A 13,431-nucleotide genomic window follows, 5' to 3' on the forward strand; every position below is an offset into this window, starting at 1 on the left:
AGTTTCCCCAAATTCAAGTAAATGTCTTTATTTTAAATAGCCAAAATATATTTTTATTGCTTACTTTTGATTGTGGAATGACCAAGATGTTCACTCATTAACATGTTAAGGGTTTAGGTGAACTTAGAAAGGCTAATTCCAATTTAAGACTAAATCCAAGTCCTCAATTCAAAGACAAATATGACCTTATCATTCACATAAAGCAGTGCATTCTCCATGCTTCAAATGCAGATACATCAGCTATATTTCTGACTGCAGCAACGAGCAACTAGGAATACCAGTATTTTTGTGACCTTGTGGGGACATTTTGAGGTCCCCATGAGGAAACAAGCTTTTAAATCAAGCAGGATGATGTTTCTTGAAATTCTAAGGTAGAATAAAGTTTTCTGTGATGGTTGGGGTTAGGGTTTGGGTTAGGGAAAGGGAATAGAATGTACAGTTTGTACAGTATAAAATGCATATGTCTATGGAAGGTCAAGCACTGTGAAGAACATTATGGGACTATCTCCCGGATAGGGTTTAGATTTATCCAGGACTCAGTTTTATTATGACATTCAAGTGGTTTTTACAAACATACCTTACAAAAAATTACTGGTGTGCATCTTGATACAAAAATATGGCAATGATATATTTTAGAGTGCAAGCTGATTTCACTTAAGACAACTAAAACAAGCATCTAAGTCTTGGACTAGACGTAAGCCCTGTCTGGGAAACCACACCTATGTTTTAAAAGTTTGACATCAATTTTATGTGTGAAAGCAGAACTACGTATACTGTATGACACAGGGCATAAGTGTGTGTATGTAAATGAACTGTATGTAAAGGTATTGACTTCTGGATTATAGAGAAATAAAGAAAACAGTGCAGCATGTAAAGATTCAATAAGAGAGCTTAAAATCCCAGTTGATCTTCTAAATGACAAACCCCCTAAGAACAGATGCTTTTAAGGACCAAAACAACAAAATCATTTTTATGGATTTCTGTCACTAACAAGAAATATGCGGCATAGGCAATATAAATTAGAAATGAGTTTATGAACTTTTTGTTTTAACTTGATTTGAGATGATGGAATATAACACAATAAAGTTTCTAAAACAACAGGAGTCAATTTATGCCTTTTCTATTCAACAGCATATAATCATAACTTAACAGCATCCTAACAAACAAGTGGGTCTCAGGAATATTAAAGGGACACTTCACTTAAAAAAAAAAATGCTCATTTTCCAGCTCCCCTAGAGTCAAACATTTGAATTTACTGATCTCTGGGTCTGGCCCTACCACTTTTAGCATAACTTAGCACAATCCATTGAATTTGATTTGACCATTAGCCTCCTGCTAAAATAACCAAAGAGTTTCAGTATTTTTCCTATTTATTACTTGACTCCTCTGTAGTTACATTGTGTACTAAGACCGACAGAAAATTTAAAGTTGTGATTTTCTAGGCAATATGGCTAGAAACTATACTCTCATTCTGGTGTAATAATCAAGGACTTTACTGCTGTAACGTGGCTGCAGGAGGCACAATGATATTACGCAGCAGCCAAAAATAGTCTCTTTGGTTACTTTCAATAGCAGGGGACTATTTTCGGGCACTGCACTGAGATAACTCGTCAATGGTGCGAAAGAGTTGAATACAGGTGATTTATTTAATACATAATTGCATTTAAACTAAGAAATACATTTGATTGTTATTTGATGTAATAATGTCCTTTTTAGTCTGTCCGCTCCTGCCCCTGAGGAGGTCTGTGCACGTCACTGCTCCCCACTATTATTAAAACATGTAATTAAAAATATGCATATACTGACCACCTACCGAGCTCTATAGATATACTGATCAGCTAATGCTAATCTAAGATTTGCCAAAGACTCTGTGGTAGCCCAGGACGTGACTGACTTGCAGTTGAACTTACAAAAAATACTGGGTAAAGTACTGTAGGATTGTGCCATGCAAAAATAATCTTCCTGTTGTTTTTCCCTAAAGTCCTGAAATGTTGAAAAACTAAAAGTGGAAAATATCATGAGAAAGTGGTAGTTGTCTCAAGGGGACCCTGGAGCGAGTGCTAACATGAAAAACCCTGAAAAAAAAACAATGCAGCAAATTTTGCAGTCAGTGAATATATTGTGAAAAGGTGTGACACCATGTCTGCATGCACAATTTGGATTTTCCTGACACTATGACAGATGACGGTTAGCTTATGTTTTAATGAGGTTACAAAAACACTGTTAATAGTGTCAGCTTAGCTAATGGAGATCTGTGTTTGCAAGTTTGTATTTGCATGTTCATGCATCCGCAGCACACAAATCAAATAATTCATCTTGCTGTAAGGAAAACATAATACAGCGGCTTTGTTGAGCTAATCAAAATTACATCTTTCCAGTTCATTTGTTGATTGTGAATGGACCACTGGAGAGAAAGGATATTAAAAGGTGATTGTGATTCGCTATTTAATGCAGTAGTTGTGTTTCCTGCCTGTGGTCACAAAAAAGAAGCAGCTACAGAATTACCATATTAAAGGTATAGTTCACCCCAAAAAATGAAAATTCTGTCATCATTTACTCACCCTTATGTTGTTGTAAACCTGTAGGAGTTTCTTTCTTCTGTTGAACACAAAAGGAGATATTTTGATAAATAATGGTAACCACACAGCTGATGGTACCCATTGACTTCCATAGTAGGAAGAAATTATCTAATGACCTAACCCTATGATCATTTATCAAAATAAATATAATAAAGAAGAAAATCATACAGGTTTAAATCAACACAAGGGTAAATGAAGACAGAATGTTTATTTTTGGGTGAACTATCCCTTTTATATACACACAAAATCACAATGTTTATACTTTGTATAATTGTAATTGTGTTGATATGCAAAAATTATTGATAATTTTACATAATCAAAATATTGACCGATTTGTTAAATATTACATTGTAAACAAGTAATTTTTATTTACATAGATAGAAGAGATACATGGTATATGATTTTACAAATAGACAAATTAACCCTAAATTAATTTTTTACAAGACTATAAATTACAAGACTTACTGCTTAATAATTTTAATAAACTGTGACATCAACCAGATAAGATAACATGCAACTGCATAAAATACAGCTGCACAAAAACTGTAAAAACTGTGTGAAATGAATTCTGCTTTTCAGAGCCATAAAGGGTGAGCAACATCACTTGCACCTGTGGGCAGTCCAAACACACACACACACACACACAACGAGTGACAGCATACTAAGAGCACACTCTGTGCTACACAGCAAGCATAGATAGATCATAATTGTGCGGCCTAGATCACCATGGTAACCAGGGAGAGACGGAAGCTTCAGCAGGTTCTTGCACACATTCTCCAGATAAACATTAATTTATAAACATTCTGCACAAACACCTCAACCATGATCGCACTGTGATATCTGACAAAACATTTACACTTATACAGCTTCTCATTTAAAAAATAAATGAACAAATACTGTACATCACATAATAAATGTGCATTAATGGTGAATTGTGTAACTATTAGAAGGACTTTTTGACAGGAATGCAATATAATCTACATAACTATATTATCAGTGGGGTATAAAAACCTTTTATATCCTGCATTTCTACACCCCATCCAGAACCTTATGTTTAAAGAAGGAGTGATGCCTTGCCTTGACCACAAGCGATGTGATTGGTCCACTAGAACCCCTCCTGTGAGGTAAAAAAAACCTTCACAAAAGGGCACTTAATCACGTTCCCGTTCATTTTCCTTTAATACTGCTGGTGGAATCATCGTCCTTTAGGAGTCCGATCAGCCATATCTCTCGCTACATTCAAAAAACAACTAAAAACGCATCTTTTTTATATCTCAGTTGTTTTATAGAGCGTTTGGTCACTACATTATTTTAGATGATGATGTATTTGTCCTGTGGCAGCTACCGTAGCTTCTCTATGCATTACAAAAGGGAGTGGCGAGCTGTGGACGTTGGTTGCAATTTACAGTCTCACCTCTAGATGCCCCTAAAAATCTACACACTGGTCCTTTAAGTGAATTCTGATAAACAAGCATAACATAAAAACATTAACACCTTAATATACTGAAACGGCAATGATTATGCCCTCCTCCCACTTTCATAGTAAGACTAAGAGCTACACGGTAAGTAAATCTGACCAGAAATATTATTTAAAGCTGAACTATCCCTTTAACCTTTATTGACCCTTGCCACTTAATACTATGTCCCTAGCCATACAAAGTTTAAAGTTCAATTTTTGCTAAATAATATACAACAAACTTCAAAAATGGTTCCACTAATAACCATGATTCCAGCACAATCAACCACCCTTTTGTAAGATGCCTTTAAACCGGATGTTTTTCATGATCCCATTTTTCAAACTTTAGTTGGTGTGTAAGGTTGCTATATATTTTTTTTAACAGAATTCCCCTTTCAAAGCCTACCTCGAATGGCCGGATTGGACTACAGCCCTCTACTTCCCATTAAATGACTTCAATAAAACAGTCTTTGACTAAACTCCGCCAACAGGAATACGTCAGTCGCCAGCTAAGCTCAAACGACTCTGCTAAGCTGCTGTCGAATCACAACACACTAAACAAACTACACAATCAGAACTCGATACGTAATTCTGAAGGAGGGACTTCGTAAAATAAGGAAGACATCAGCACGTTTTTAGGACAGTGAAAACAGCGCTATAGAAATAAGTAAATTGTGTAAAAAATACAACGTTTTTTTAAACATGAAACATGAACACGTTATATTGCAAACCGTAAACACAATCAAAGCTTCAAAAAAGCATGAAAAACAGGACCTTTAAAGAGAGATATCTGTAAAATAATTTATCACAAAATAAAGGATGAGAGGTATTAACAGAGATGAAATTTTCAATATCCTAAAAACATTTGACCCTATTCACTTATCACTGATAAAAATGATTCAGGAAAAAGATAAAAAATTTATAAAAACAACAGGAGTTTCTCCATGCAGAGATCTGAAATCCAGCAGCTGTGGTGATTTATTTGTTCTGTTTGATACTCTAATGGTAACTTGTAGCAAATGACCTGCTGCCCAATGTTTTCCAAAGACACGCACAAAAAAACTGATTGGTACTTTTTATGCATGATCTCATCTGCATTAATCATCATCTAGTAGTCATTTACCAGATATTCCTCTTCTCTACAAAAAAAAAAGGATCAACTTGTGAAACAGTGGTGCATTTGTGGAAGAAAGTTTTCTCAGCAAAGTCCTTTATTTGACTTAATTTTGAGGACAAAAAGAAAAATACAATATGTGACATCGCCTCTGAAATGCAGGTTAATGTCTCATAATCAATGAGAGATATGAAATTAGGAGCATCAATAATTGATTTCACTCATTGATTTCAATCTTTCACAAGGCCACTCAGTCAATATTAAAGATATCAAGGTTATATTTTCACTTCTCACAGAACGTTCTTTACATTATGTACATAGTCAGAATGAAAGGAACAAAAAAGTACATTTCTGTCCCTGGGGTAGGACCTTAAGGTTCTGGTATAAAATTGTTCCTTAAAGGTACACAATATATCCTTAGGGTATAATATTGTACCCCAAAAGGTACAACATTTAACTTTGTTGTATACCCATAAAGGTACAAAAATGAACTTTTGAGGGTACCAACCCAGTGACAGAAAAATGTTTGTAACCTTTTATGTAGAAAAAGATATGTTTAGCTGGGTTTTCACAAACACACACACATTCTGGTTTCCATGTTTTGTGGGGACATTCTATAGATGTAATGGTTTTTATACAGTACAAACTTTATATTCTATTCCCTTCCCCTAACCCAAACGCTTACCCCAACCACCACAGAAAACTTTATGCTACTTCCCGTTTTCAATAAACATCATTCTGTTTGATTTATAAGCTTGTTTCCTCATGGGGACCTCAAAATGTCAAAAATACTGGTATTCCTATCTTTGTGGGGACAATTGGTCCCCGCAACGTGATAAATACCAGGTACACATACACATGCCTCAAAAAAGACCATTAATTTCTTTTTAAGATGTAATGCCATAACCCATTGACCTGTTTAAGTTCTCATTGTACAAACAGTGATAAAACAAGTAAACCCTGAAAAATTGCCGAACCATTTTAGCTGGTAAAGTCCTCATTTAACAGATTTATTCAACAGGGGGCGTATTACAGAAACATTCTATCTTAGGTCTTAACTTAAGATATGATGTGTTAAGTTAAGATTTTTCACAAATTCATATTACAGAAGCAAATCTTAAATTGATTTAGGATTCTCATCTTATTTCACCAAATCTTATCTCATCTCTAGTTAGTAAATCCCAAATCGCTTAATCATGTTCGGCTATCAACTGTCATGTCTGTTACCAAGCAACCAGCAATGCGTGAGCTGCTGCTACAGTAAACAAAAGAATTGTCCTTTTAATTTCAATGGACCAGAAAAATACATTTTATTAAATTCATAGTAATCATAGTCTGTGTCTTTCTGTATTAGTGTTTTAGCACATCATCTATCAGTTACCATTCAATTTAAACATTTAGCAAATGTGACTTACAAAAATTAAAAAAATTATTCTTCCTAAGTGCTAGGATACTATTGTACATTTCAACATTTGATAGAGACAAGAAATAGATGCTGAGTCAAGTGTGTACTGTATTCTCCCGCAGCTCTATCATAATGTGATTGTTTCAGCTGGCTCTCATTTAAGTTTTAAGTTAGGACACCTGTGAGGTTACCCTAAAGTTAAGACTGTTTTTAGGATGTTTTGTCAAGTTAGGATGCTTCTGTAATACCACTTTCCTATCTGCAGTTAAGATAAGATAATGCATTTAGGAACATCATTCTGTTATAGCTTTTGTCTTAAATGAGGTCCTAACTGAAATTACCATGGTTACCAAACAGTTAAGATAAGATTTTAAAGTTAGGACTTTTCTGTAATACGCCCCCAGATCACCATGTGCTTGTATTTGCTTACATGTAATTGCAGTGCACATATATTGGCATCACGCGAGTCATCATCTACCCTAATCTCTAAACATCAATATTGGCATAAACTGTTGCTCCCAAAAACTCCCATCAGTCAAGCTCTAAATGCATTATAACCTCTAAATGTATAAAATTGAACAGTGAACAAATTGTCAAGCACTATATTTTCTTAACATGCACACACACAAATGCTTGCAAATGACAGCTCAGCTCAGTAGCACCAGTATTAGCTTTGGGGACAGATCCAACACACTGTTAATCCCACAGCTCTGTTTTGTAAGCAAATCATTATCAAGACTATTAATGGCACACTGCAGAATTCTCTCTTCCTCTTCCTCTCTCTCTCTTTTTCTCTCTCTCTCCCATCTAAGACGTCATATGTGCACTCCTAAAGGAAAGTCTGTTTCATCCTCATTATGCTGCCTCCCAAGATACCTAGTTTAGCCATATTCATTGCACTCATCTTACTTATTAATTTATACTGTATACAAAAACAAAAATGTACTACAGCAAACTTAGATACATGTTAAAAAAATGTTGAGGAGCTAAGAGTAAAGCTAAATAACCATAAACAACATATGAGGAGCCTAGATGCAAAAGCTGCTAAACACCACCTCCATCAAAAAGGAGATGATACCCGAATGCTCTCTGCATTATACGTTCATTAAGTACTTTAGTTTCAAATATGTTTAATCCCACCTTCAGGCCATTCAGAAATACATTAAGAGTCTGATAAAAATTCTCATTTACAAGAAAACATCATACAGTATATGTCTGTTTTAGTATTCTGTTTGTGTATTTTAGTATCCAAGTTAAACGATAACGGAGTCCTGCAGTTTAGCACTATGCTTACACCAAACTCCGTTAAAATCAATTATAAATGACGTCTCCTACAGTAAGCTGGGCTTCTGTTTCTCTTTATGGAAACCCTTTGAGCATGACACTGGAAAACATTGGACACAACATTTAACTTCTTACTGAAATTCAGTTTTAAAATAGCAATGCTACAGGCCCAGAGAACCTTAAAGTAAAAGGTAGAGCAAGAGATTTTTAGAAATAGATCCTAGTTTGTCCTCTCTTTATTCCAAGAGCATTAGAAACAGATTCTGAACATTATGTTCTGAGTTGTTTTTATAGGACAAAAAGTGCTGTTGCGAAAAAAAAAAGATATCAATTTTCACTCTGAATATTACAATGAAAATGACAGTGCCTTGCTAAAAAGTTAAAAACTGAGTTTGTTTTAGATTCAAAGATATAGGAGATGAAAAACCTTTAAAGGTGGCTGAGGCTTTATGTCATTATCTGTCTCTTCAACCATTAGATCAGCCAGATATCTAAAATCAGTAGGTGACCAATAGCTGTTATGCATATCTTTAGCTTAGGTAGCATAACTTTGTATTTACTGCACATTAAAACGTATGGCAGAAGCTTTTATCCAAAGCGACTTGCAATGCATTACAAATCCAACTTATCATTATGCTTGTTCCCTAGGATTGAACCAGCAAAGTTTTGTGCTGCTAACACAATGTCCTACCAATGAGCTACAAGAATAAAACCAGTAGCTTTACAATAAATAAATATTTTGTCATCATTTGCTCGCCTTTATTTGGTTTCAAACCCATTTGACTTTTTATACAAAGGTAGATTTGCATAATGTCCAAGCCTCTTTTCTATAAAATAAAAGATTATAGCATTAAAACAGCACAAGGATAGTCCATAACACTTGTGCACTAAATTCTGTGTCTTCCAAAGTCATACTATAACTTTATTCAGCATTAAGCATTATTCAGTGTCAATCTTGTGAAATCTCATTCACTCTTGCTTCAGACACAGAGGCCATTGTCAGAATGGGGTCAACCATGAATGTTGCTGGGAGCCTTAAGGACCACCATGGCATATCTTATTTATTGGGTTTGGGAACTGGGGGGGTAACCCATGAAATTATCACGGGTCCTATAAATTTATGTATTGCTCTGTCGCACATTACTATTTCAGCATGACAAATTGTAAAATGACGTAAATGGGAGCAAAAATTGTATTACTTAACTTGGAAGTACTGGAATATATACTGTACACTCTCAGAAATAAAGCTACAGAAGCTGGAAGAAGTACACATTTGTACCTTAAGATTGCGTATTATGTTTGTACCAAATGTATAAATATCACATTGACACTTCCAGTGACAGCTTTTGTACCTTTATTCAAGTGTACAGAAAATGTTTTTTGGCATTTTTGCTTTGACTGTAAAAATCGAATTTCATTATATGTTAACGTTATGTAAATTATGGGAAAATCACCTTTTGTGTTCAACAGATGACAGGCTGTCATTTTGAAAGTTTGTGCTGACTTGAGGATGATTTTGAGTGAACTTTAAAAATTGTAGTTTTGTGCAATACAAGTAAATTGACTTCCTGGATCATCCTGGAGGTAACTGTTCACCTCAAAGGGATCAAGAAAGTGAAGAACAGTTTCTTATTCCATCATCATTGTGCCCTAAGGTCACACCCTGTTTGAGCCTGCAACCTTTGACAAGATTCCTCATGACAACAACCATCTATTAAACATTTCATTTTGCCATGTTGGTAATGATGATCTTGTATACCGTCATAATATTACATACCCATATAAATATCAATATTTAGAAGCCTCAATAAACACCTTTCCAAAATAGCCCTTCTCTCTTAAGACTTGAAGAGCAAACATCCAACCACTCCAAACCTCACAGAATAAGGCAAACATAATATACCAGACGTACACAGGTACAGTTCAACATACAAATCAAGCGCCACCCCTTGAAATGATGTACTGAATGTGCCAGGGTCAAACGGTCATGCAGGAGAAAAAACCTGAACAAAAGTACATCTCGGTGAGAATCTTCAAGCAGAACATTGCAGTACTCTCCACCTCCCACAGGTTCTCCAACCAGCATCATTAGCTTCTCTGTCATTGCTGCAGCATAAACACCCCAGCCCAGGAATTCATTCAAACCGGCAGACAACATTAACTGCATCTCATAAATTCACAAAAAAACGGTTTAGAAAGCTCCTAAATATTTTCACATCTTTAAAATCAAGACTGGCTCTTTGGCATCAAAAAGGAATTGCACGTCCAACACATTTAAAAAACAGGAGAATAGCCCATTAACACCCTCAAACTCCTACACAGTCTAGAGAGCAAGAGTGTGTTTATGTGTGTGTGATGCTAAGAAAGAAGCAATAAAAGGGAAAGGGGTTAGGTAAGGATATATGTAGAGGGTGGGGTTCAATAGCTTACCATGCTCAACCCAAATCCCGCATTGGGCTGGAAGGCGGGTGTAGATCTGTCCTCCTTCGCCGTCAACAGACACGCACAACCCCTGCGCCCGTCTTAGCGATGGCCAGCTCATCCACAACGCCTCGCTGTGTGCCCACACACACGCTCTACAGCCCAAAGTCCAGACACAGACAGAGGGGTATCTCCTCTTAGAAACAATACCTGTTCTGTATGTAAAATCCGGTAACGTTTCAGAAGAAGTAACGAAGAAGGGTGTCACAGAAAAATCATCTGCCCACCAACTAGCTATAAAACCAAATGAATACCACCATGGGCTGGAAAAAGTAGTTCGACCTGCACCCCTAACGCACCTTTATTTTTCCTTCCCGACGCATTCACGTATTTCCTCGGGCAGTTTGACTCTTCGTCTAAAACGCTGCCTTTTCTAGCTGAAGTGTGTATGGGAGAAGCCCTTGACAGACCTGGAGAGAGCAGCGATCGGCGCAAACAGAGGGTGAGAGAGAGAGATAGTGTGACTGCCGCTACAGTCCATGAATGGTGCAGTGCTGCTGTTGTCATGGTAACCACTGGGGAGGAGGCCGGCAAAGTGGTGAGGGGGAGTGAGAGAATGAGCGAGCGAGAGAGAGAAAGAGCTTCACAGAGGGACACTGTAGCTTTGGGATGGCCAGTTGCGTATGTACGGAGACTGGTAATTGTAGCTGGTTTATAAATAGGGGCTGGCGGTGCACAGGTCTGATCCATCAGCTGGCGTGACCTTTTCTTATCCTTGAAAGCACCATCACCACAATTCACATTCACTTACAAGTCCATTCATTAAAATATGCATCTATGCTCAACTCATCTTTTTATCTCATCGGTACCCCTTATATTCATGCCATTCCTGCTTTCATAATCTATTCATTTGTCACCCCTGCTTCCTGTTCAATAAAAAGAGGGAAACAAAGTATTTATGATTTTTCTTTTTTGTGCTATATTTAAATATGGGAAATTTGACGACACACTGTTAACATTTACATTTACATATTTGGCAGATGTTTTTATCTTCTTATTGAGCTTAGTCAAAATACAAGTTATATTTATTTAAATTAAACGAGCTGTCTACACTTACAAATCACTGATCTCAAGTGAGATAGTTCACCTAAAAATAAAAACACTGTCATCATTTACTCACCTCCATGTTGTTCTAAAAATAGCTCTTTTAGAACCTGTATTAATCTGTTAATATTTTTTGTGAATTTTAAACTAATTTGCCAAAATGTAATATTTTATATAATATACACACACACATACACTCGCACACTGGTTTTCATGTTTTATATGGACTTTCCTGGGACTTTTGTATATTCTATCCCATTCCTCTAAACCTTACCCTCATAGAAAACGTTCTACTATTTTAGATTTTCAAAAAATATCCTTATGCACAATTTATAAGCTTGTTTCCTCATGGGGACCAAAAAATGTCCCCACAAGGTCAGCTATTACTGGTATTACTATCTTTGCGGGTACACACACCACCCGCAAATATACTAAATATTTAATGATGTTCTCCAAAGAAATGCACATTGATTATTCATACATCGGTGTAGTCTGGCCAACATTTGCCTTGAATGTTAATGTTATCTAGCCAGAAGTTATCTAACTTTTCGACAGCCTTGTTTTCCTTTATTGTGCTGCAGTATACTTTTGGAAAAACGGACAGAGATTTATGGGTTTAATATCACTTGTCTCTCTGTCCTCTAAATGTCAAGTACCAGCGCTGCATGATAAACACTTCACTGTATTATTCACTGTACTGTATGCTGTCTAAGAGTACCGTCAGCTGGTCATCATGTCTAAGTAAATCTTAATACAGTGATTAATACACAACACAAAGCAGCAGGACACTGTGTTATGCTAAGCACTTAATATGGCTGGCTGACTTTACGCTAGTCTGCATATTATACGACTACAGTACTTAGCAAATACTGTACCCGTAAGCGTAAGTACATAAATAAAATATAGATTTGACTCGATTTTGTGGGGAAAATAATTATGTGACTAACCCAATGACCCTACGAGTAAGGACTTAATCGCAGTACATGACTGCTGCTAACCTTTTCACTCCTGTTTACATGCAGTTTTTGACCCAAATAACCCAGCATTTTTGAAAAGCATAATTTATCTTGCAAACCTGTTTTAAGTAAAATTACCAAAATCCTCTACCTTAAATGTTGCAAACTGCAGCTACGCTAATTATTATTTATCTACTCTTCTACCTCCACCGCATGGTGCCGATTCTGAGGTAACCAAAGATTACACCAGCTCCAGTATGGATCCAGCCTCCCACAAGGATGTCAGATGACCCAACACCAGTGGAAGATGATGCCAGACCATGGAAAAACCTCATACAAAGCCCACAAAGATGTCAAATGACCTAACACCAGTGGAAGATGACACCGGCACATGAAAGGACTTCAAAGGACTTCATATTGTATGATGAAATTCTGAACTCTGAACTGATTTAAATTTGTCTTTGTAGTTTTGTGTTTCTTAAATTTTTTATTTGCCATGTGTTTCCTGTATTTTGTCTCCTCTAAAGCTGCTTTGCAACAGTGTAAACTGTGAAAAGTGCTGAACAGGTTGAATTCAACATAAAAAATTATTTATTTACCCAACTTTTCCCTATCTTCAACTAAACTTTTATTTGACCTCCATTAAAATAAAAAAGACAGGAAAATAACTTTTTTTATTTTGGGATGGACTGTCTCTTTGAAAATAAATAGTATAAATTATTAAATGCATGAATTGACACAAATTGAACTGTCTCATTTTACAATAATCCACTGATGCTATTAGTGCTCAAATAATATTTTGCCACTGCAATTATGTACTTAAAGTCCATGTAAACCCGAAGTTGCGAGCTTCCGAGTTGTGACGTATTTCAAATTGAAACAGAATATGACAAGAGGAAAATAGTGGGCGTGGCTTATGGTTTACACTGTGCTTTGATTGCATATAGAAAAGTAATAATTTCATTCAAAAATTTAACTGGCAGCAGATTGACAGTTGGAGGGGGTGGAGTTAACGGATGCTCCGTGCCCAAGCGTTCTAGCTGACATCATCAGAGAATGATCACCCCAAGAGGGCGGAACATTTTCAGATTTTGATTGAAGGGAACATGATT

At 36.2% G+C, this 13,431-nt stretch overlaps 1 protein-coding gene across 6 annotated transcripts in view; it reads right to left on the reverse strand.

Moving 5' to 3' along the window:
- Positions 1-13,431, reverse strand: part of tanc2b (tetratricopeptide repeat, ankyrin repeat and coiled-coil containing 2b) — a 110,645-nt gene that overhangs the window by 45,047 nt on the left and 52,167 nt on the right. Inside the window, exons 1-2 of one of the 6 annotated variants that reach the window (XM_073815887.1) lie at positions 10,619-10,785; positions 10,269-10,474 (exon numbers count right to left, since the gene is read on the reverse strand). The exons of 4 other annotated variants lie outside the window; for them this stretch is intronic. In XM_073815887.1, coding sequence (XP_073671988.1) covers positions 10,269-10,380 — 112 coding nt within the window. In that variant the 5' untranslated portion in view covers positions 10,381-10,474; positions 10,619-10,785. Of the gene's footprint in view, positions 1-2,561; positions 2,599-10,268; positions 10,786-13,431 lie in introns of those variants that run through there. One more of the 6 variants, XM_065253442.2, reaches the window with a different exon arrangement.

The sequence above is a fragment of the Paramisgurnus dabryanus genome, chromosome 1 (genome assembly GCF_030506205.2).
Source record: "Paramisgurnus dabryanus chromosome 1, PD_genome_1.1, whole genome shotgun sequence".
Classification (NCBI taxonomy): domain Eukaryota; kingdom Metazoa; phylum Chordata; class Actinopteri; order Cypriniformes; family Cobitidae; genus Paramisgurnus; species Paramisgurnus dabryanus.